This window comes from Colius striatus, chromosome 8, assembly GCF_028858725.1.
Source record: "Colius striatus isolate bColStr4 chromosome 8, bColStr4.1.hap1, whole genome shotgun sequence".
NCBI classification, from domain to species: Eukaryota; Metazoa; Chordata; class Aves; order Coliiformes; family Coliidae; genus Colius; species Colius striatus.
In genome coordinates this window covers 22726379-22752474 of record NC_084766.1, presented here as the reverse complement: position 1 = coordinate 22752474, position 26096 = coordinate 22726379, and the positions used below count along the sequence as shown (strand labels likewise).

The window sequence follows — 26096 nt, the reverse complement described above, 5'->3', positions numbered from 1 at the left end:
TCTCCAAAGAAGAGAGTATTCCATGAAACTATCTCATTTCACAACCATATAGCTTTAGTCAGAAAATGATATCTTATTATTTCAAATGGTAGTTTGATACTTTTTTTAATTAATAAGATAATTATTTACTTTATAAAGTCCCCCATCTCCTTGATCACTTCACTGTCTTTTTTTTTTTGGAGGGCAGTATTTCAAATCTATTATATTTTTAGGTGAGAAGGACTTTCAGAACTTTTCTGTTCGGTGACATTTCTGCTCCAAGAACATAGTGTTAGGCAATTGCACTTATTCAAAAAACAGAAGAGAGCCATGTTAAAAAGATGGAAATACAGGAAAACAGATAAGACTCCACACAAATGTATTCTTCCTGTTCCTAAGCAGGAACATGAAAATGTTTTAATAGCAATTGTTATGGTCAGTGAAACAGTACAGATTACCAAATTGTGCCAGAGAAGAGATGCACCAACCATTTTCCTTAACAGTTATGTATTACAGGCTAGTGCAGGAAAGAGTGATTTAAAAAGTGGTTTTAGAGAACTTCTGGATGGAGTCCAGCAGAGGACTACAAAGATGATTAGGGGATTGGAACATCTCTTTTACGAGGAAAGGCTGTGAGATCTATGGCTATTTAGCCTGGAGAAGAAAAGACTGAGGACAGAATTTATCATTTTTTACAAATATCTAAAGGGCAGATGTAGAGAAAATGGAGCCAGTCTTTTTTCTGTAGTGCCCAGTGACAGGACAAGGGCTAATGGGCACAGCTGGAACATAGGAAGTTCCACTTGTACATGATGTGAAACTTCTTTCCTGTGAGGGTGAAGGAGCCCTGGCACAGGCTGGCCAGGGAGGTTGTGGAGGCTCCTTCTCTGGAGGTTTTCAAACCTGCCTGGATGTGTTCCTGTGTGACTTGATCAAGAAAAACCTGCTTTAGCAGGGGGTTGGACTGGGTCATCTCCAGAGATCCCTTCAAACCCCTACCCTAACTGTTAGGCTTTCATCATTTTCCAGGTACTGAAGGCATTATGCTATGTGCAAACTACATCAATGCTATAGAAAAATAACATCATTTTAAGATATCTTTTTCATTTTTAAAGTTGAAAACTCAGTGCAACCTCTTCTCTGTTTAGGTGTACACAGCGATTTTGCCAATAGGGACACAAACATATCTAGATCATTCACTATTTACGTCTGAATTCTGGGTGGTGCTCAGTAGGCACACACAGAAAGGAAGGACACAAATGGCTTTTCCTTCCCCATTCTCCCCTGCCCCATGCAAATCTCATTCTTAGTGCAAGGGCCATATAGTCGACCTTGCTAAGCACTCCCACTAAGGCCTCTTGGGTGTCCTCCAGGGTAAATCTATACCCTAAACAGGAGGACAGAGGGGAAAGCAAACTTGTCTAAGACTCAGTCCGGTTGCAGCAAGAGATGAGAAGGAAGGAGAGCAAGATATATAAGCCTCAGAGAAAAGTCAGAAACAAAAGTGTCTTGCCAGTCTGCCAAGAAGCCCATGCCCCTACATCCTCCCTTCCATGGTTAGGATCAGAGCAAGATTAAAGCTGGCTGGTTACGAGTCTCTCCTTTGCAGTCGCTCTTGACTGCTGGAAGGAGGTAAGATTTGCAAACCAAGCGTGCTGCATCAGAGTGACTATAGCTGTCGGTTGGTTGCAACACAGCTCACTGCCTCCAAGGTAATCTGACCTCCAATATTTTCAGTTTAATATGAAATAATTACTCTGTCTGAAGGAGTAAATTTTCTGTGTGCGTGTGGAACAGACGACAGTAAAACTGAAAAGCAGAAGTGCAGGTTTTTACACGATGGGTTTGTCCCCAGAGAAACAAAATACATTTTCTCTGCAGGTGCTAAAACGAGTTTGCTCAGAAGTCCCTTCACAAGAAAATCTTACTAAATTTACTGTTTTCACATCTTTGCTTACCCCATAGTACATGCCTACACACAACCTGCCTCCTCCAGCGAGCATAAAGACAAACCCAAATCCATTTCAGTTAAATTTAGAGTTGCATTTTCAAATGTATCTCCTCCTACTACTGCTATATGAACAACTTTGAATAAGCCATTTAGTATCCAAAGTGATAACAGATTAAAGCCTTAAGATTTTTAGGGGAGGTGTTGGCATTATTCGAAGATTAACACTGTCATGTTGAGAGGTTCTACCCATAGTGAAGAGACCAAAACTTCTGAAAATCAGTACTATTTAAAAATGCATGGGACAGAAAAGTACCTCCTCTCATCTGCTATAACACAATTAAATACCCACGTGTAACTTTTCCCACACAAGTAATGTTTTCTAGTTTAAAATAGCTTATATGCATCCTGGAAATGGAAAAAATCCTTTCAAACAGACTAGTTGATGAGAGTCTAAGAGCAATGCTGGGGGAAAAAAAGAGATGTATTATTTTATACATGAAACAGCTTCACCTGTCTATGGCAATCAGTAAGTAATAAATACAGAGAATGTCATGAGAAATCAGGTTCCATAAACTCATGGTTTCCAAATACCAGCTATGGGACACTGAACAGTGAGCAGGCAGTGTATCAACTAAAATAGAAATCAAGGGGAAACAAAACTACATCTAAATTGGCAGAGATTTAAACAACAGAGCTTGAACACTGTTTTGGCCTGGTATCAAGTCCCATAAATTTGCATTCAGACCCATATGATCAAGTACAAAACCCTCCCAGGCAGCATGTGACAGTCTACTGTTGACCCTCTGTTTCCCCTCTGCTCATAATCGCCACAGCATATTGTTGGCACATCTTCCTACACACATTCTGAAAGCAGAAGAAATCAAATAGATACAAAATACTTTTAAATAGCTGGCCTTTAGGAAAAATTCAAGCCTGCAACATGACTACAGATTCCTGGTCAGATGATATCAGTTTGGGCTATTTTCCAGTTCAATTGTAGGTGATATCGATTTGGGTTATTTTCACTGAACTTCCACAGCCCGGAAAAACAGAACTGTGGCAATCATTTACTGATTTTCATGTAAACACAGACTGATCAAGCCAAAGTCCTGATACTGACCAGATACGTTTACATTCACGTTACACTGCTTCCATGATTGGAGCTCTCACCTTTAGTGCTATTTCAGTATTAGCAAGAAGTCACAGCTCAGGCAGCAGACTCAAATTTAAATAGAATGAAAAAGTATTATGAATATATGAATAGTGTGTATGAATTAGTACTCTCTTTGAAGCAATTATGAGTCTGAAAGAGAGCTTTCATTGCTGCTCTTTTGTTGGGACTTCCTGAAGGAAGCCAAGCAAAACCTCATGATACTGTATTTTAAAGAGTAAAATCTACAACATCTTGTGGTTCCCCACATTTCTCTGAAGTGAAAAACTACACTAGGTGCTTGGCAACAGTGACTGTATGTGTAATCCACTTGAAGAATTCTATGTTCCTATAAAGAACAGTTGTATCCTTGACTCCTGAGTACTTCTAAGAAAAAAAAATTGGCACAATCTTTTCTATTAATGTCAGAGAAAAATTTTGCTAATTGAGAAGGGGTTAAGAAACGGGTTTTGTATCATAACTGAGAGAAAAAGCAAGTTTTATATTGTCACCTTCTCAATAAAGTTGAAACTTGGTCAATTGCTTACTTCAAATCAGGTTTCTCAGCTGGTTTATATACACTGAAAACACTAGACTGTATCTATCATCATTAATGTAATCTGTAAAAAAATAGCTTCCTCTTGAAATGGTCATGCATAGTTCATTGAGATCCTTTGATGCAGCACTGCCTCCTCAAAGCATTAAAAATAAACATTAAAAAGATTTACTGTAAATTGATGTTTTATACTAATGTATTTGTAGTTCCCTTAATTCACCTTCTCATTGCTAAATTTTTATGCTACATGACACAGCTTACAATGCTCAGATTTTTATTTCAACCATGTGAAATTCTACAAGTCCAGAAATGGCAATGGAGAGAAAAGGCTGTACTTATACACTGGCTGGGTTGCTTCACACTCTTTCCTGCAGCTTGATTGCCTGTCTCTCCTGTGTGCCACAGCTCCTGCCTGGGACACATTTCCAGGATTTCTTATCATGCAGAAGAAGCCACGGAGAGATGGTGTTGCATCACTCAGCCTCATCCCGCTATGGAGTCAGGATGTGGCTTCGGCTTACAACCCAGAGCATGCCCTATTTAAGGTTTTTTTATGGTGGTTTTCCCATCTTCTTGCACCCAACCAGGCTTTCTCAACACCAGGGTAGACGGCTTGATAGGCTGGTTTGGAGGCAGACCAGAAAGAGCTAAGCAGGCTGTGGTTATTTTCAGCAAGGCTACACTCTTTACATTCAGATGGTTTTGATGCATGTACACATTTAAAATGGGGAAGAGGAGGAATTTCACTGTAACTAGAAAGGCTGTGTTTGTTTGACATTTGAGAGAGGGTAGCTTCCTTCTTTTAATTTCAGGATTTTGCCTGCACTTGACTTCCCACTAGTTTCTCAAGAACAGCATATTACAAGGTGGCCGGGAGAAACCACTCTCTCAGATGCCTTGGGTTTCAGATACCTGTGGGATACTGGGTCCTCTATGTGCTTTTTGGGGTGGCAGGGGTTAATTTATTCTTCTCCCGTGTTCTGCATGAGCAAAGAGAGCTTGCCTAGGCCACATCCCTGATATTAGTGACTCCTGCTAATTCTAGGCCAGGACTCTTTTCTCCCCCACAAAAATTCCTAGTGCCAGATGGTAAGAGTGGATGTAAAAGGAAGTGAGATATGCTGGATGTAAGAATTCAGAGGGCCAGAGAACAAGTATTTACCTCCTTTTCTTGTACTGCTCTACAGGTAAAAACAAGCCCTGTTGGAGCACTAGGAAACAGTTTGGGGTTTTTTGGCTTGTAGATGTTAAAGTGAAGCAAGGCTGTGTGTTGGGCCACATGTGTGCATGGCAGAAGCAAACAGGCTGAGGTACAACCAGTGGGCAGGCCCCACAGCAGATGCCACAAAATCTCATGAACAAGCCTTGTGCAATGGAGACTTTCTCGGGAGCAACTTGTCCACAGCAGTACCAGTCTAAGCAGTCACACACCCTATTCCTCCTACTCTGTCCTGCACCCTCACAAACATCTGTGCACCCAATCAAGGAACTGATGCAGTTAAAACGCTCTTTTTTGTGACTTTTTGCTAGATTATTTGGAGCAGACTCCTTCCCAGTCTGTTTCACTGCACCACTGCACAAAGGCATGGATCAGCAGATCACAGGGATGAGACATCCTGCATGAGCCACACTTACAAAGCACAGAGCACAGGGGGCTTGGGGACTGACCTGAGCACAAGGCATCAACAGCCCCTTCCTGGGAGCAGCGAGATGACAGTACTGCAAGGACAGGCTTGAAAGTTCTCCACACCAAGTGCTACAGAGCATTAAAACTAAACCTGTGAAGTGTCAAGTCAGGAAGAAACAAGGCGAAACCAGTATGGCAGTACATCCAAGATCTCAAAGGGAAATGGTATGGGACTTCTGCAACAGCCAGGCAAGTGGCAGTTGCATAAGAAAAATCACTGCATGAGCCTACTGAGCAAACCCTATACTCTGATATCTGCTCAGATATTGTGGGAAGATTATAGAAGCAAAAAGTAAAGCAACACTGAAATTTATTTATACCCACTTCTTCATGTTACCAGAGTATTAATTTTCACTAATTCAAAATTACTATAATTTTTTAAATGACATTTAAGGACTAAAATTTCAAAGGTATCCAGTTCAGAGTCAGACAAAACATAGGATGGAATTCCAAAGTTTTGTGTAGTAAATGTCACTCAAAATTATTATGCTATTCCTGAAAGTACACAAACTTTATCAGATAACCCAAAAAGGGCAATTTGTGCACTGTGGGCCCTCCCTAGAGAAATACCATGTGCAACTTTTTTAAACGTTTTTAAAACTTTTTGTTTGTTTGTTTTTACTTAACTGTAAGGGTTACAGTTACATTCAAAAGGATGGGGGATAACAGAGTGGTTTTCTATAGCTTTGCTGGAGGACCTCTGGGAAGGCAAGAGTTCCCACGGCAGCATGCTGCTACCTGTCACATCCTCACCGGGAAGCACGGAGGAGTGGGGAGGAGTGCCAAGCGCTTGCATCGTTCCAGCAGGCTGCGGACCCACCTGAGGCTAGACACTAGCTGCGAGCCGGTTACCTGGCCACAGCCCACTGCCCCTTATCTAACTCTGACCACTGTAAAACCAGGGGATCCGAACTGCTGCCTCACCTTCCTCCCAGGCCAAGCCAGCTCTTCCCTAAGGCACTCCGAAACGTCTAAAGGCAGGCGCGGATTGCGGAGGCTTCGCGCTCCCATTTCCACAGGCTCCACCTCGGCCGCCGGCTCCGCAGCCACCTGCGCGCCGCACGGGCCGGGGCGGGGGCGGGCGGCGGGGCTGGGCCGCGCCACGCCTCCGCGGGTCCCTCCTCTGCCACCGCCTGCGGGCAGGACGGAGCGCGGCTTCAACAGCCGGCTCGGTCGCGATTTAACCCGGCGGAGGCATTAGCGGCGGGCAGGGTTCTGCCGCGCTCCGAGCCGCCGACCCCAGAGGAGGCAGCGGCAGGTGCCGGGACGGGAAGAGTGCGACGTGTGCCAGCCGAGCATGGACAGGCTGAACAAGCTGACCGTGCCGGCCGGGGAGAAGCTCAGGTAGGGCCAGGGCCACTCGACCTCCTCTGGGTGGGGAGAGGGACGTGAAGCCGCTCTCCTCCCTGGAGCTGCGGGGATTGGGAAACGCCGAGGCACAAGGAAGTTGGCAGAAGTTTTAGAGTAAAACGGAGGTATTAGGTAGGTTGCCAGGGCGGTACAGGGAAGTGCGGAAGGCAAATACAGGTCTGGAGTGCTTAATCTGACACAGATTTCAAAGAAAAACGTGTATCTCATTCGTCTGTAATAAGAAAACCCACCCATCAACCAAAAAAAATCTTTAAAGTATCTGTTTTCAAAGCTATAAGAGTCTTTGACTCACTGACATGCAGGTGCCTTGTAAAAATCAGGAAAAAAATTCTTAATGGTTTAATGAGAGTGCCCTGTGAAGATAGTTTTTGTAGTTCTGTAACATTTTCTAATCTTCGAAAGAACTGGTGGACTAGAGAGAAATGGGAAATGTTCCTAAGTGAAGGAGAACCATGTTAAATACAGGGTTTGAGAGGCAAAATGCAGAAGCTGACCATTACTGAAGTATTTTTACTGTGACTTGGTTGGTGTGCTGGTGGAATTGGCACCTCAAGGCTTGTTGGGGTTTTTTTCTGAATAGTTAAAAGAAGTCCTGTTTCAGATTCAAGTAGCACAGAAACTTTTTTCCCCTATTAAAAATAAGAATGAAATACCAGAATTTGTTTTGCTAAAATAACTCACACTTGAGCATTCAGTAATCTTTTATAAGCTATCATCAAGTCTCCGTCTCCCCAAAAGCCTTTGAGCAAATCAGAATAATCCCTTGTAAAGCTGATTTTGATGGAATGGCATTTGTTTATATTGGCTCTTTCCATACTGTTGAAATATTGGGCAGAGTGGGTATACTTGAAGAACTGCAGTGACCACTGTATTCATCAGGCAGGCACACCTAATAAAATCCTGGCAGACAACATCCTACAGTCTGGGCAAAAGTTCTGTGATGGCCGGGGAAAGAAGACTGAATTTCCTTATTGTCAACAGTTTATCACCTTAAATAGCTTAAAATGTTCTAACAGGTGTTGGGACTCAACGTTGGTCTGAACTAGCTATCTCAAGATAATAAGCTGTGTGATATGATGGGAAGCTTGATACCATCTAGACAGTTACGGGTACAAAAAAGATATAAAACACACACTGTTGTGACAAAAATGTAGCAGGGATGCATCTTCTGCACTTTTGCAAAAGATTCAAGCATGAGTACTTTAAAGCATACGGGGAGGGGGATGGTCTACATGTGGTGGTTATAATTTCCCTAAACTAGAAAGGCAGCCATCACACCCCTGCTGCATTTCTATGCTGGCTGACGCTCTTCGTCTTATCTTAAGTTTTAATATTGTTGTAAAATAAGGAAGAGGAAAAGGTATCTCTGCTTTTCTGTATTGAAGTATTAAAAGCTACTTTTCCTCTTCTCTTTTTGGCTAATTCATCCTAGTTGTGCAAGAAAGGTAGGAGCACACACTTCTGAAACGTGTGAGTGTTCTTGCCACGTGCAGTGGAAGTGCACACATGCTTCGATTTGAGCATGTTGAAATACCTCCATAGGCAGAAATTTGGCTGGTTTGCTACATGGTCTTACTACAGTGTTGGGAACTTAAAAGTTTAAGGCAGAACTTTCTGTGAGTACATATTCATAGTACAAATGTATGAGAGATGTGCAAATCTGGGGAGAGAGCAGCATAACATGGTGGCAGCCTCTTCTTCCCTCTTTGAAACAGCTTAATACCCCCTTGTGCTACGTGACTTATTAACAATGCAGTGGACTTCCTAATACGGCCTCCTGTCTGCACAGAAGACACATCGATGGTTCAGGGTTTGTGCTGAATGTTACTTGAACTAAATGGCTATGTTAAATCTTCCTTCCTCCATATGCCAAGATGCAATACCAAGAACTATTCCTACCATAGTTTCAGTTGGTGTAATTGTCGTTCCTGTTTTTCCTAAACACAGGTTTCTTAAAATTTCTGCTTTGTAGCAGCAAACATGAAAGTAGCACTGCTGTTGAGTCAGTGTCTGAGAGTACAGCTTTTGATTTTTCTAAGTGTAGACCTGAAAAACTAGATATTATGTGGCTTTGTTAAGCTCATCTATTCTCCATGGGTATATTTGAGCCTACCAGACCTTAAGTCTTATGTCCAATCTGAATTCTTGACATATTCCATTTGTTTGTTTATTGCAGGAATAAAAACTGTAAGTGTTCTTATGTGCCTCTTAACTACGAGGTGATATGGACATTGCAGTTAAGGCACTCAACTTTAATGTCGGTTGGATAGGAATGCTGGAACTTTGTGGAATTTTAGTATTATTTTTGTACTTTGTAATACAAGGTATGCACAGTATTATACAGGTATTCCCCAAGAGTACATTATGTGTTCTAATTGCTTCCATATAGTCAGGAAAAATTCATTCCAAGACTTGATTATTTATCATGAGAGAAATTACTTTGTGGTGCATACAAATAATTCGGTACTTTGAATGTTTTTCTAAAGTGTGAATATACAAGCAATAGCCATACTGCCATGGCAGGCTCTAGCATGCCTTGATTTCAGCCTGAACTTCAGAAAAAGAATTTATGCTGCAAATATATACATGTAGTGGTAAACTTGGCGGTGTTTGGTTAGTGGTTGGACTTGGTGATCTTAAAGGTGTTTTCCAACTTAAATGATTCTGTGATTAATAGGTGCACTCATGATCAGGCAAAGGTAAGAGGAAGTCAGTAACTCTAAAGACACATCACTAAACCTGCAGACTCAATGTCCTTAGGCTGTGAGCCTCCAGCTCCTGATCTTTAAATAATTTCTAGCTCCTATATATTATTCTGTTATAGCATCTCTTCATTCATGCTGCATTTTTTAATTATGACCACAAACTTTAACAATGACTCTTTACTCCTAGCCGTCTTTAGCTGTGCATCTCAAAGACATTTTCAAAGCTATCATCACTGCAGTGATGGGCAAATCATGGCAGGAACCAAAAGTATACCACATGCCTCCACTTGCCGAAGGTCATGCAGCCAACAACTTCCAGATTACAAACAGACTTTTCCAAGAGCACAGTTTCATGTTTGTTTCCAGTGACTTCATTAATTTGCAGCAGTTCTTCAACCACAAAAAAGAAAAAACAAAACCTTAACATCACTATCTCCAACCATAACTCCTAAATAAGAAGCAAGTGAAACAAAGCAACTGACCTTTTTTCTCTCTTTGGACAAGTGTGTCAGTTTCTTTGCAATGTTTCATTTTAACATCTCTTAGTAAGCAGGAAGGTTTAAGTCCTAGCTAAATCAAGAGGAGTTTCCTTAATTCCTGAATGTCTGTTAGTTGTCTGTGAAATTTAAAAGTATTTATGGTCTTCCCTAATTTTCTATTGATAGAGATAGCTTGACTGTACTAGGTCTCTTCTTTACCAGAGAGTTTTTTGGCGGTTTCCTCTGGAAAATGTATAATCAGAAAACTAATTAATTTGGGAGTTAAATTATATTTAACTGTAAACTAATACCTTTTATGTATAGGATGTTTTATCATAGGGAATATTTACTTTTTGATAAAATGAATGGGGAATATCTGAACATTAGTATTGCACTGTAAGAAAATATTTTATTACAGAAGTTCTACTACTTCCTGTTAATAGTTAATTGTAGCAAGCAAACTTAATGTTTTTTCAAGTAAAATTTTAACATCATTTATTGCGTCAATGGACTTGAACAAGACAAAAGAACAAAAAGAAACTCAAGGAGGAAAGAAACTGGAGTTTCAAAGTAAGCTAGAGAGTGCTCCCCATGACAGAACTAGGCACCAAAGTCCACATTCAACTTGAACATCTTTTGCCCTTTTTAGTTTGTAGACTTGGGAGGAAATGCAAATGACCGTTTACTTTTACACTGCTCAGTGGTCTTAAGGCCCAAATCACGTGAGATTGTTCCAGATCAACCCTTTTTAGTTTCTCACTGCTTTCTCTTCTTGACAAGTCATGGCCCCCTCAGCAAAACTTTTCTACTCACTCTGTTCTTCTCTTTCTAGCATGTCTAGTCGACCTCCACTCTCAGACTAAGGACATGTAACACTGTCATGACAGCAGCTTTTGTGGCGCACCCATATTATAGCCTAACAAAGTGTAGGCTGAGTATAAGGTCACATGAAATCACACTGCCAACAGTGTGCAGTTCTTCTAATTGAATTTCACAGGCAGGGAGGAAAAGGAGGTCACTAGCTATGTTTGCTGCACTGATGAGTGCAAACAGAAGTTCTTTCTGTAGGATTATTAGGTCTAGTTTAACATACAAAGCATGGGATTGTAATTAAATGATAGAGCTGTATAATCTCTATTTCCTCTAGCTTCCTGTCAGTTTAAACAGTTTATGAGTCTCTCACCTCTGGACTTTGGAATGGAATGAGATACGAAAGACAAACTTGAACAAATACTGCTGTAAAAATCTGTTCTTTCGTCCCCAGTTTGGCTTCCCAAACTGGGAATTTCCCGTCAAATCCTTCTGTTGCTTTTCCCTCTGACCTTGCTTCAGCATAGCATAGCCTCCACCCCAGCTGCATTTGTCCTCCTTTCTTCCTTTTCCTCTGCACTAGTATTTCATTCTAACAATCCCTTTAAATTTTCTCCTTTTTCTTGTTTATCATCTTTCTTTCCAGCTATGTCATCTTGCCTGGACCAGTCTCCAAGCTGCCCTAAAATTCTCCCACAAAACCCAGTACTTTTTTAATATATATAGCAAAATCACCACATGGTAAATTTTTCGTAGACAGAACTTCCTGCCTATGATGCTGTTTATAGAAAATTTGGTTTAGTTGTGACTGTGATCTACCCATGTTTTAAATGAAAATGTGGCAATATGAACAAAACTATGCAGTGTAACATTGAAATTATGGTGAAAAGGCCTAGTTTAATCTCTATACTTAGGTAGCAGTGTAAGAGTGTAGCCTGTTCACAAGTTGAGCTGTGTGCTTATAGTACCTACAGTTTTATTCTACTTGCGCTGGCAAAAGTGTTCAGTCCCTGCTATAGCTTTTCCACCACTGCCTCATATACACCCTCTTCCAAATAAAATTAGGTCTTCTAGGGACAGTGTAGTTTTGCCAAAATAGCTGTCCACAGCAGGAGCATTAGCCAAGTACAGCAATCACAAATGACATTATCTTAGGGCTGTGGCTGTCAGTTATTCAGCAAAAGCTAGGAATACAGGCTGCATCTAAAGACTTGCTTTTTTATTAAAAAAAAAAGTCAAATAATAAATGACCAACAGCCAAGCAAATAACCCAAGACATTAATTTTCTTGGCCATGGAAAAAAAAACACCCATTCCATCAAACTTGGTGTAACCATTTTTCACCATTACTTTAAAACTACACCCTATACAGCTGTGCAGAGTGCTAGATAGCAAATCATCATATGACATCGCAGCTACCCAGCGATGTGTTGATCCTAGAACAAATTACTGTTTTACAGAATCATTCAAAACCTACATACTACACATTTCATTATAATGTGATAGATGCTTTTCTTTTGGATGGCAAATATGGTAATCATAACATGTTGCAAAAAGGCCCTCCACACTGTTACGACTTATGTCAGCCATTACAGTGTGGGAAAACAACATTAATAGTTTACCAAGAGGGAGAGAAAAAGAGTTCCCACATTAGTAGAAATTGCTGTAAATACCTCTTGATTTGAAAATAAGTATTGGTTTTAACGGCTTTGTTTATCACCTTGGGAAATGACTCTGCTATTTGATTGTCTCTCAGAGAGATGATTGATAGTCTTGGGAAGCAAAGCTCTTGGAAAAAGTTGTCATCAAGAGCAATGGAATCAAGTTTTAGTTCTGCTTTTGGTAAATTTAGTTTTGGAAAACCATTTAACCTGATAAAAAAATCCTGGCTAACCATCTTCATGATTGTAACAAATCAGACAAGATATCACTGGAACATTTTAAAATATGCTAAGAATTCTGTTGGTTTTGCTTTCTTTTTGAAGGATGAATGAAATCTTAAATGTTAATGCTGTAGGTAGTCCAGCATTGTGACCAAACCTGGGCAAAAATAAGATTTCTAGTCTCTGCAGAACAGAAACTGAAAAATGACAACATGTACAGTTCAGATCATTTTACATAACATTTGCAAAAACATTTAAAAAACATGAATGTTTCCTTTTAATTTATTGGACCAATATAATTCAGGATTAAACTGTACTTCTCCGCTGTAACACAATGCTGTATGCAATGAGGGAAATTTGTGGCCCATTCTATGTGATGTACTTAATGGAAGTGTCTCAACTTCTTTCAGAGGTGGAGTTTGACTGCAGGATTCAGTTAAAAGTAATTTTTAGTCATCTTCCGATGGCTAAATCATCTGTATCTGCTCACTGTGTAGGGTTTTTTTTCTTGTATGTTTCCTGTATGTCTTAAAATTATTGCTGCATTAGAGGACTGACTTTTATATAACATCCTTTATAGTCTAGATACCCCAAAGCACGTTACAGTGTGATAGATAAGCAAATGTTTCTTTCAGAAAGAAGTATCACTGATTTTATACACTCAGCTGACAAGAGAATTGGAAAACTGATGGAAAACAATGGCTGAAAGTGTCAGTGTTTTCTCATTTGTCTGTAGGGAAGTATGTTAGATTTTTGGTAGACTGTGAAAGGACTTTATATATTTTGTAAATAGGTTTGGTTTGTGACAGCCTCGGTAAATGACTGAGGGGTAAAAGAAGCTTGGAAATTCTGTTAGCATCTTTATCTAATCTGTTAGTGTATACATTTTGGACCAGTTTGTTTTCCAGATGTAAGCAAAGTCAGATGCTTTGCATTGCAGAATGCAGATGCTTTGCAGAAGCAATGCTACAGGTTTATGACATCAACATAAATTACATAGTACACAGTAAATACTATGGAAGAAAGGGTAAATAACGCATCTGAAAAATACATACTCATGTTTTTCAAGTGTATTGCAAGGGCAGCTGGATGAAGTAGACTATTAATACAAGTGGCTATACTATATGGTTAAATAATTCATTCACCTCTTAAAATATAGACACTAGAGGCATCTCTGCAAGAAGCACAGAGCAGCCAAGTACTGCTGAAGCTGTAGTTCCATGGCCAATTTAATTTGGTGTAAGGCTGAGCTGCAGCCAAAAGGGTAGGTCCCTTTCTTCCATTTTCCCAATGCCCTTGCTTTTTCTGCAACTCATTTCTCTCCTCACACTGGCACTAGGGTTCCCATGACCATGTGATGAAGCTGGATCTGATTCTGATGATATCTAAGTTGGCAAAAGTTAAAAGAAGTTAGTTTCCCAGCTGGAAGTTCCATGGTTTGTCATAGCTGTGTAAGCACCTAGGGCAGAGACGAACAGAGTTTCCCTTCAGTAGCAGCACATATGGGCTCCATTACATTGGACCTATAACCCTAGGGACCAAAATACTTCTCCAAAGTTCTAAAAAAATTTGAAAGACTTCAATACAAAATAAACGAAAAAGATGCATGAGTAGCCTCTGTTAGATCCTTGCAGCGCCACCTCAGATCTGTGGTGGATATAATGCTTCTGTAGCTTGAGCAAAAACAATTTCTGCACAAGTACAGCAGTATTTTAGTCTCCATGTGTCCATTATCCTATACCCCTGCCATAAAGGATAGTTTAAAAACATGCTGAAAATCCATTTATGGGGTTTTTTCTTTATTCCTTTTCTTGCTGAGCAAGTATAACAGAACCAATAATGCAATACCTTTTAGGCAAATTTTTGCTCTACAAAAAGCAATGGAAATTTGTAAAAATGCTTAAGTGAGTCACTGCCTTGCACTAAGTAGATATATGAGGAGTCCTGTGTCCAGTTCTGGGCTCCTCGGTTCGAGAGGGATGGAACTTCTGGAGAGAGCCCAGTGCAGGGCCACCAAGACAATCAGGGGACCTCAACATCTTCATACGAGGAAAGACGGAGGGAACTGGGGCTGTTTAGTCTGGAGAAGAGGAGACTGAGGGGAGATCTTACTAACATGTAAAAATATCTAAATGGTGGGTGTCAGGAGGTTGGGACATTCCTTTTTTCTATAGTAGCTAGCAACAGGACAAGGGGTAATGGGATGAAGCTGGAACACAAAATGTTCCATTTAAATATAAGAAAAAACTATTTTACTGTGAGGGAGGCCTGGAGAGGGGCTGTGGAGTCTCCTTCCTTGGAGGTCTTCAAGACCCACCTGGACATGTTCCTATGCAACGTGATCTAGGTGAGCCTGCTTCTGCAAGGGGGGTTGGACTAGATGATCGCTAAAGGTCCCTTCCAACCCCTACCATTCTGTGATTCTATGAGGTTATCTAGAACCTATATACATAGAAGCTCCTGTCTTGGAACCTGTCTTGGTGACTACTGAATATTGGGCAGCATTAAGATATCTGGGGTTATTTTGTCTCTAGGAGTAGGCTAATCATAGTGTCTAAAGTTTAATACCATATCTAAAAGCTCTGCTCTGTTTTATTTGGCTGTCATAGCACTATTTGGTAGAGCGAATGAAGATCATCATGCATATAAATACACTTTTGGTTCAAGGAAAAACAAGTTAGAAAAGCCTCCTTCTACCATAGTAAGAAGTAGCTTTGCATTCAGTCTATTGAGTCCACCAAGTTTTCAGTCCATTAAAAAAAGCACACTATTTTTTTTATTCTTTCACAATCCATGAACTTACTGGATAAAAATCACTACATTAGAAATGTATTTTGGTAGCAATCTTAAATGACAGACTGATGAAGGCTGCGTTCAGATCATGAAGGAAATTTGTTCATCTTTTGTCAGTGCTTATGTCCCTATGTTAGCCAGATCTTAACACAAAATATAAGTACTTACCTAACTTTAAGGTAGTTGAAGTTAGACATGCGTTTAAACATCTGGCTAAATCTTGGTCAAACCCATTGCATAGTTAGACTTTTCTGATGTCCTTGAATAGATGACCAGAACTAAAATGGAAGATTTGAAATTTGTGGAAGAGGTAAAAAAGAAGGAACATGACTCTGAATGCCAAAGTTAAGCCTTCATCTTTCTGTGTTCAATTCACTCAGTTTTCTTACTTTTTCACTCACTCTGTGTGCCTGTGGTAGGCTTTCAATCTACGTGCCTACAGGAATGACAGAAATGTTCTCACCATTTTAAAAACTGCTTGTAGAATTGTAACTAAAAGTGATCTCACCAGTGACAGGTGGTAATTTTCTGGGTCCATACCAAGTCCTGTCTTTATTCACTTCCCTACAATGACTTTGTGCTTCCTCTTTTTGATGAAATATAAAAACCACTTTAATCTTTGAAATTTCTGCTCTCCTTCACATACCAGGCTGTAGGGTACCAGTCCTTCAGGGAGGTACAGCGCTCTATTTTAGCTGGAATTGTATTTTTGAGTAACCTAATGTTTAGTTTCCTTCTGCTGCTTGCAAACCATTCAGAATAATGGAGTAAGCCTTGTGAATGTAGCTTCTGTGTGGGTTTCTTGGTTTTTAATGCATCAGTTCATATCCAGACAGCTGGTGCACAAAAAGGATCAGTTAACCAAAAAGACTCAGAACAAAGCAGGTCAGTTACAAAACAGAAAGTATCTTTTGACTTCTTATGTCAAAAACTCTTGCATACTATGCACTTAGCATATCGTAATAGCTAATTATTTTCTGTACTACTATTACTCAGTTGATATAAAGGGGAGAGCAAGCTGGATTAGAGGGAAAAGGTGTCCAAACCTGAAATGCCTTCAGCTCTTATTAAATATCTGTATATTTAAAGTTGTATTAAAATGTGCCTGGCTAACAGTGCTTTCTGATTCTTGTAAACCAGATGGGACATCCCTAATAGTAGTAAAGAAAGATAACAAGAACCAAGCCTACTGTTCTCTGCTAAATAAAAAAAGTAGCTGCAAAAAAACACCTGTACATCAACTTAATACCAAATATTTCATGTGTTTAATATACTGTCCATGTATATTCAAAACAAGCCCCATCCTTGATCTAAAATGAGAAAGCAGTTGTACCAAGCAGTTGGTGTCATTGATAGGGCTTTAGTTGTCTCAGCCCCACTGGTAAATCTGCATAGGTTCTTTCAGTGCAAATTCCCTGTCACCTTGAAGTAATTGTATTATTTAATTTTGTGTTAGGACTGATTTGTGTCAAATGTGTATTGTACCTTTACATGCTACATATTTTAATTTACTCAGTGTATGTTAGTACTTACTAGTACAAGACATATTGAAAGCTGCTTTGTGAATATCATGTAGAGGGCATATGAAGATGAAAAGTATAATCGATATTTAGCCTTTCTGTGCTTCTGTATGTACCATATAAACACACACCTGCTCTAATTATGGGGTTTTCCTTTAGATAAAATAGTGGAAGACTCAAAAGTGAGCAGAATAGGATGTTATTCAGACATGAAAAAAAAATCAGCTCTTGACAAAACTATTTATAGTCATTTCCTCTTGTGCATCTCATGAACACAGCAGAAGACAATTTGTGGTTCCTTCATCCTCTCAAATAGGTGTCTGTAATTGACTTCTCCCCATAAGCAAGCCTCTTTCAACTTTTCCTCAGACTTAAGATAGCTTTACAGATAAAGATCAAAGCCTCAGTGTCTTGAACTGATGGTTTGGTGTCATAGGTTACCACTTCCAGCTCCAAACTTCCCCCTCTCCTGTCACAGAAAGCATTGCAGGCAGAGGGCTGCCGTAAGCTTCCAGGGTGGATGAGGGGCAGTAAGCCCTTATCTTAAACCAGCAGCAACTGAAGCAGTTGATCTGATTGCAGGTGAAGAATTCAGCTACATCTTTATGAATCATACGCATGTAATAGCCCTGGAAAACACCAGCTCCAATCCAGCCAGCTGATGACAGCCTGTATTTCCTTGCAAAGGAATTCCACTCTCACTGATCCAGGTTGCATATGATATAGAAGTGTGTTCATGTGGAGTCTGAAGCACCTGAAGGAGGTGGAGTGGGAGGAATTAGGAACTTTATGTATTTAGGAATTTCCTGTTGCTTTCTTTTGAGCAATTAGAAGAGAGGTGGAAAGGAGTGGAGTTTTTAGATGCACAAAACTGCCAAGTAATGCAAAAATAAGTTTTATGAAGACACTTATCTGGTTCATTGAGATCCTTTTTCTTTCACAAAGAACACATCAGGAGCACTATATTGATAGAAGCCCACTGTAAGAAAGGTGGCACTTTGTTAATTTCAGAAGATAGTTCAAGATGAGAGCTTCAAGGTTTTCAAAATCTCAAGTGGTACTTTTACCCTTTTACAAACCCCTTCTAGGTGAGCAGGTTGTTCTCCCCCACCGTCTCCCCAGCAAGCAGTTTTCCCATTTGTCCAAAAACAATAACTTTCTTCATTTGGTCAGCTGCACACCTGTTTATAAAACTAAAGGCTAATAGAAACACAAAATATAGACAGCTGGGCAGAAGGTGCTTGTATAATTGTGCTGGGAGAAGTAGTAAAGGAGAGAGCTGAGTATGCTGTTCCCTCCTCTCTTAATGGTGGGGATTTTTTAAATGAGAGGTAGCTGTAGCAATCTTTAATTTTCTACTCTTTGAGTTTTGGGGTTTATCTTCTAATAACTTACCTTTTATTCTTCAAATTCCATTGTATGCCTCCTGATCTTTTTTCTTTTTTTTGTGTGTATGTATGTGATTCTTTTCAGTAAAAAAACCTCCATAACCAAAGCAGCTGGGATTTTGGGGGGATATTTTTAAAGTCTAAATTTGTACTGGACAAAATCCCATTCTGGGTTTGCAGTGCTAAGCATTTGAATTCTCCTGAAAAAAAAAAATACTTTTGTTTTTGTGATGTTATGCTGCCTTTCTCCAGACAAAAATGAGGGCTATACCTACATAAAGTCTTGCTTTAAGTGAATAGAGGTAGTAATAATCTTCAGAAAATGGGAGTTTCTAAACACTGACCTACAGGGTACCCTGTCAAGGAGAAACAGATTTACTCAAAAAGGTAAAAACTGAAACTGGAGTGCAGACTTGCTGACTTACAGTGTCGTTTTTTATTGTTATTACTATTTTGAAATCAATTCAACTTCATCAGTTAAAAATCTAACTGATGTTAGAAGGAGAAGAAATCTGCAGATCACTTAATACTGAACATGACAATTTGCTTACAAAAGCTTCCCTTTTAGACCCGTACCCTGTTCAAAATTCTGCCCTTTTTAACTAAAGAAACTGGTCTCTGAGTCCAAACAGGGATTTTTCAAGAGGCAAACCAGGTGATTCAGACAGCCCTGTGAGCACCAGAAATTTACGAAGGTACAATTCTGATCCTCTAGATAAACAGAAATAAGTATGTTTGTAATAGAGATAACTTCCTGTGATTCATGGAAAACTGGTTTTTGTTTTGTCACCACTCCCTACTGACGCTGCAGTCAGCCCTGTTTCAAAAAACATGATCAGCACCACTCCCAAACACAGACACACACACACATCTGTGCTCACAGCCAGATGCGCTGAAGCAGTTGTGCCCAGGTGATAAATTCTTGTAGCAGAGGAGTGTCACTTGTTATGGGCTGTCACTCACCATGTGACATAGGCAGCTGTACAGTTGAAATACTGACAGTGGTCACATGGGAGGTCCAAATTGCTGGATTCACTGTGCACAAGTCTGTGTACCCATGAAATCCCTCTATGTTCCCAGGAGCAGAGGGAGGCTGTGGCTGCTGAGGAGCCATGCATGCCAACTGCTCTGAGCCATAATAGACATATTTATGTAATATGAATGTGTAAATGTCTTCACAGCCTTAGAATACCAATTAAACTAATTTTCAAGAAATTGTATTTAAATGGTGGAAGAATTCCTTATTACACAGATCTGACTTCTCTTTATAAAGTCTGGGGACTTTTGTACCTCATCTTATGTCTGAGTTGGAGGCTTATTACACACTTTATTTTTCCTCATGTTATCTATATTTTTCTTTCTTCAAAATGATTTTAACTTTGGTAAGCTTTTGTGGAATATCTTACATGCAGAAGGGCCAAAAGCTGCCAGCTGATGTTTGAGCTTGGGGATGTGTCACAGGCCAGGCCCACCCATTGCCCTTCACTTGACATACATTTCTTATATACTGAGCTGTGACCAGATCAAAGAGAGGGTGGTTTAGTTTCTTTTTGTTTTATCTCAAGGCAGCCTTGCCAGTCTTTGAGCACAGCTAGGTATTTAGTGACACAGCAAATACTTCTTTCAGAGTCTATTGTATCTGCAATGGTAAACCTTTCCACCTTCCTTTACATATGTTATCACAGCTAGTGACCCCTTTGTCAATACATCTGATAATCCTGAATTTCTAGAGGTCAACATTAGTAAAGCAACCCAGGCCTAAAAAATGTTTCCTTTTAGGATTCACTGAATGGTCTTTTTTGTTATGTTGTTACGTGTAGAATTTCTAATGGTATTTTTAAGAAACCTAAAACTTTTTAGAAGCACCTAGAGCCAAGCCTTCTAAATGTATCATCAGCAGAAGTTTGAAAATCTGTTCTGTATGCAGAGTTGCTGATCAAAGGGTCCCATCCAGTCTATACCTGTCACAATTAAACTGAATCTGAACATTGCTGTCTATTGCTGAAAAGCGTTTCAAAGATTCAGACACAGACTGCACCTTTATCTGCAGGCCTGATTTTACATAAAAATCTCTCAACCAATTTGAATGAAGAGTTGGTGCTTGTAGTTAAGAAACACAACTCTTAAGTTTGCCCTCTTAATTATCTTTAATTACAGGCAATGCAAGTTAAAACTAGCATTACTGATTATTTTCATTTACAATATTAGCTGGCTGAGGCCCTTGAATGTTTCTAGTATTTGTTCATCCCAAGAGAGCAACTAGAGAAAAGCATTAGTTACTAATGAGGACCTGGCTCTCAGGCATTAAGAAGAAAGTAAGTTGTAGTTGTGACCCTGAAACAAGGGCTGTCTACGTTGGGCCACAGTAGCCTCCATTTCCTCAGGGCTGCTGCTTTTATAAGTTCTTGCTGCAATGAACCTTTTTACTTGGAATATTGGCCTAAGATAAGTATTTGAGAGATGGGCAGATATGCAGATCAGGCAATGCGTTTAGTGTATAAATGTCCTTCTGTGCTTCACTTTCCTCTTCAATCCAAAATGGCCTTTGGGCTTGAGTTTGAGATCATTAAGGATTGGAGAACACTCTCTATAGCCTTTACTATCTGTCTCTCATCTTTTCTGTTTTCTCTCTAAAACCACCAAGTTGGACAGACAGTTCTTTGTAAAACTTGTCAGCTGTAGTGTATTATATCAGCTGGCACCTCAAGAAATCTCAGCCTCCAGCTAACTGGAGAGACTGGTTTTTGCAGCTTGTTCAACTTTGTGGGTCAAAGAGGATTCCACTTGAACTGGAGATCATCCATGCTTGATAACTTCCTACACATACAGTGCACTGGTTAAGCCATACAGGCTTTAGTACAAGTTAAGTTGTCCAGAGGCAACAAAGCAAATATTCTTGCAATACATACAAAAGCTACATAACTTTAAAAAGAGGGGGGGAAAAAAATCACACAAATACATGTTAGATAGATAGTCACTAATTTACCACAATTCATAATTAGAAAATGAAATGGCTCCAGAAAAAGAATGAGGAACGAGAGAGGCAGAGATTTTTAAGAAATTTGATTATGCAAAAATGAGAATGTTTTGATTTCTGTCCATCTGCATGGGGGAAAAAAACAACTGATCACACATGCAATTTTCTCTAATGTAAATGCACCTTTTTTCTAAATAATGGAAATATGTATTAAAATGTTCTTTCAAACTGTAGCCTTTAGTGCACATGGAACACCTGTGATAGTCTAATCAATTCAAATCATTTCATGATGAAATGAAAAGTAAACTGTTCTGGGTACTTGTAGTTATAAATTTGATGTGGGTTTGACTTGCATGTTGTGATTGTTTGCTTGAGGTTTGTTTTTTTTTTTTTAGAAAGTGACAATATAAAGTAAAAGAAGTCATGCGAAAAATGAAACGCCTTTTTTAAAAATCATAATTTTGCTATTGTAAAGACATATTAATGTCAGTGATGAGCAATAAGCAATTTTCAGATCTAAGTCTACAGTTAGATTTTTGGGGGGATGGTCCTTTCTCTAACAAACAATAAATGTCGGAAGAAAAATAACTGGTGCTTACATGCATTTATGATTAAAGGCTGGGAAGCCTTTTTGAAAAGGACCCGAACACATGCAGATAAACACTTCCCCCAAACTGTAAACAAACCATTTAAACCTTCTCTCCTTCTTTTCATTCCTCATTACTTTTCATTTATAGACACTGCCAGGTGCCAGCTGGGGCACAAGATAGAAACAGTAAGCTGTAGAAGATGGCTATTAATGATGTTTCAAGCATAACTATAAGCCGAGTCTATTAGGAAAGAAAACCCAAAACCCACAGAAAAACGATTCTTCTGAGATCTTTACCCCAAGTTTGTAGATTTAATGTATCTGGTTAGTTTAGATAATAATCCAAGCTACTCTTACAGGTGTCGTGCATTGTTGCAGGAAATCTTGAAACATTTTTCTGTGCACCTGTTTACAAGTAGTTTATTTTTTATATATTGGCAGGTAACACTCTGTATCCTTTTACTATAAATTAATAGTGTGACTTCTGAGTAAAACTTCAAGGTGTGTTTGTGAAGTATTTCTCATTATTGTCATGACTTATTTATTCTTCTGCACTGAGAATAGGTTGAATAGGTTTTTTAAGTAAAATTGGACAAAGATTTAGCTTCTAGAAATACTCTTTAGGTATCAGACCCATGTTGTAGCCTGTAGAGCAGGATATTGTGGAATATCCTAAAATTCCAGCCGACATAATAAAAGGATCAAATTTTTCTTTTCTGATAATAAACATTATGAGATTAAAATTTAATGTTGTTGTTTATTTCAGGATTCAAAAAACTGATAAATACTCAGCTATTTAAATGTACTTTTTAAGCAAATCTCATAAAGTGGGATTAATTGTCTCTAGCTACCACAATTGCTCTAAAATGAGTAGCATGGGTAGGAAGGTTCCTTTCAGCATAAGACAAATACTACTACCTCATGTCTTGAGTGGGTACACAGTTGCTGAGCCTGAACCATGGTCTGCGGACAAATAATCACATCATGTTAGTCCAGTTATTTCCTAATATTGTTTAGCTAAGTCTCATCTAATTCCAATTTCCTTTGTTGAAAGTTATTTTCATTTCTAAGAGACAGCTGTAATTACTAATGAGGAAGCTGGAAGATAGTTTCTTTTTAGCTAAGCTCTACACATTACTCAACCATCTGAGTAGTGAGGTTTCATGTTTAAAGAAAGCTTTAAAAAAGGGAAAGAACACTTTGGCGTTTGTACTTCTCTTTGTAAGCAATGCTTCCAATAATCTTTTGGTAGCCTGATTGTGTATCAGAGATGAGGGAAGCAAGACTAAAATGTGGAATGAAATATACAACTTATAATGAAGAATGGAAGGCAAAATTTTTTAAGCCCTTTTTGAAAAAATTCATTACTTTCCTGTATTTGTTGTGTTAAGTCTTCAGCTCAGGTCTAATAAAAAACACTTAGATTAGGTGAACAGGAAAAACATACACTATGGGAAGAAACTAAATATATCTATATATGCATTCTATAGAAGTTTCTCATATGACCAGACTTCCAACAGGTTTCACTATAAAATCAGTCTTTCGCAGAAAGCTCTATCTGTGTCCTGACATTGGCTTCACTTTAGTGGTGTGGGGTTTTTAAATGAGAGGTGCTAAATGATACGTGCTGAGTGAAAAATGAGGTACATAAAGTGCCTTAATTATAATGAATACTGTCATGAGGTCAGTACAGCTGATGAATAAAAGCAATCTGTGATAAAGATATCAGACTATGTCACTGGAGACCTGAAATCACAAGTTTTTACAGCTCAGAGTTACAGATCTTATTAATATATATAAATAAGTGGTGGATGTCAGGAGGTTGGGACATCCCTTTTTGCTATGGTATCTAGCAACAGGAAAAGGGGTAATGGGATGAAGCTGGAACACAAAAAGTTTCATTTAAATATAAGAAAAAACTATTTTACTGAGAGGGTGAGGGAGCCCTGGCACAGGCTGCCCAGGGTGGGTGTGGAGTCTCCCTCCTTGGAGGTCTGCAAGACTTGCCTGGACATGTTCCTATGCAACTTTATCTAGGTTGACCTGCTTCTGCAGGGGAGTTGGACTAGATGATCTCTAAAAGTCTCTTCCAACCCTACGATTCTATGATACTCTAATGGTTTCTCAGACAGTCTGGTCCCAGTAATATATCATTTTCCGCCTTCTGTTATAACCGCAAACACTATGAGAATGAGGTCTGCTGATGAAATGATTTGTGTAAGGTCAGAAATCAGCTGGCATTCCCATTATAGCTGTGGAGTGTTGTAAAGTCAGTTCTGATCAAAGTGTTAACATTGAAAATTATTCATTTAGGTAATTACGTTCTTTCCTGATGCACTTAATCTTAAAGCAATTGTTTAAACTGCACTTAATTGTTTTAAGGAGAAGGATAACACAAGTCATGCCAAAGAGCTGTGTTAAAAAGAGAAGAAAACCAAATGCATGAATGATTTAGCAATTAAACTACTTATTAGACATATATTAAGCATTTTTATGTACAAAATGTTACTGGAAGTACATTTCCTGTATTTTTTCTTAATTTATATCCATGAGTGTTTAACCACATGGTAATTTTAATGCTCCCTTTGTTTAATATCTTACAGGAAGCTTCAAAAGATGGTGCATGACATCAAGAAAAATGAAAGTGGTATAATAAACAAGTTCAAAAAGTAAGTTTGAAATGCCAATCCTACTTTTATCAATTTGGGGAAGTTCAGATTGCTAGCATAGAGTATAGTAATTTGGTGATGGGACCATGTTATTCTACAGGGATGTACTTCAGCATATGTGAATTTCAGACTGAGACATACAGAATTGTCATCGGTATTGAGTATCATCAAGTAGTTATAAGACTGGTCTCCAACAGGAGATTGTGTTTGTAGCCCTGAAAAAAGAGTATATGGGTAAAGTGCATTTTTCTTACATATTCTTTGGGAATTATCATTGATTGCTGGTCAGGTGTGTTACCTTTCTCCTCAGGCCACTGTTTCAGCTACCTGAGCTAAGCCTTGAACCACTGGTCAAATATCATAATTAGAATTCCCATAAAAATGCTAAGCCCTCCTGTGTTTCAGCCCCATAAAACAAAACCCAGCATTACCTTAACATCCTTATTCCAGTAAGAGGCTCTGAACAGCACACATATTGATGTCACGTGCATATGAGTACCATAAAATATTCATGTGTATTTATACATAGAAAGAAATTCCAGTAATTCTGCATCCTTGTCAAATGAATACACTATTCAATGTTTCCAGTCAAACATCTATTTAAACCAATTAGCTATTTAACACACTTTTTCTCAATGCAGTAGCTCATTTGCATTGAACATCCATTTGGATGTGATTTTTCTCATTCAGATGTCTTTGTTTACACGGGTCATTGACAACAAAAGTACTAAGTACTTTCAAAAGTTAATTAGTACACAGTAGCCGCAGTGTTTCCAGGACAACCATATTATGTTCTTGAAATACAACTCTCATAAATGCACTAAAAACAGTGTTTAAAATTGGTCTTGAATAGTGACCATGGTGGTTCAGTTCAAGGAAATGAAAAAGTGTGGCTTTAATAGGTGCTAATTCTAGGTGTATAGGAAGCGATCAGTAGGGTGGTGGGAGAAGCAGAAGGGCACTGCATGGTATGGCTGTACAGGAGCTCCAGAAAGCCAGGTTTGGCTCACTATTGCCCCTGCTGGTGATTGTGGGACTGTTGCTGTCCCTGGCAGAGAAGGGGGAAAACGCTTCTAAAGAGCAATGTAGCCTACCCAGCTCTCATTCCCCAGGCAGGAGCAACCCAAGGCTGCAAGGCCTCTTTTGTGGCCTCTTTATCACAGCTGTGTTTCTGTCTGTAAACCTTGAGCAGGCTCTGATGGTAGCACCTGATAGATTCTTGAAATCACTTTTTTCCTTTAATCATCCTCTTGCACTTTTTCACTGCTACAATTCACAGTAAATCACAGTCACATTTTCACACAAGCACAAAAGCAATTTTCTCTTATGACCCTCTTTCAACTACTTGGATATTTAATTTAATTCAAGTGTGGTTTTTGTTTTAACAGTGTATATGTAAACAAGCCACTGTGTTTAGGGATCCATTTGCAAAAACTCAGTTTCACCTGGGGCCTGCTCACAGGGAAGAGCTTCTAGGCTACCATGGCTTTTGGTGGGTTATTGGAGGGAAGAGGAGTGAGAAAGATTGGAATTTTTTTATTGTTGCTAATTAATAAAGGGTGGCTTTCTGCTTCACTGTAATAGTTTATA

General features: G+C 39.1%; 1 protein-coding gene across 5 annotated transcripts in view; it reads left to right on the top strand.

The window, feature by feature from the left end:
* Positions 1 to 26096, top strand: part of BLNK (B cell linker) — a 101046-nt gene that overhangs the window by 45792 nt on the left and 29158 nt on the right. For 3 of the 5 annotated variants that reach the window (XM_062001361.1, XM_062001357.1, XM_062001358.1), the window contains one exon: positions 24441 to 24506. In XM_062001361.1, the coding sequence (XP_061857345.1) occupies positions 24441 to 24506 (66 nt within the window). Of the gene's footprint in view, positions 1 to 6467; positions 6668 to 24440; positions 24507 to 26096 lie in introns of those variants that run through there. The other 2 variants (XM_062001360.1, XM_010209295.2) reach the window with 2 other exon arrangements.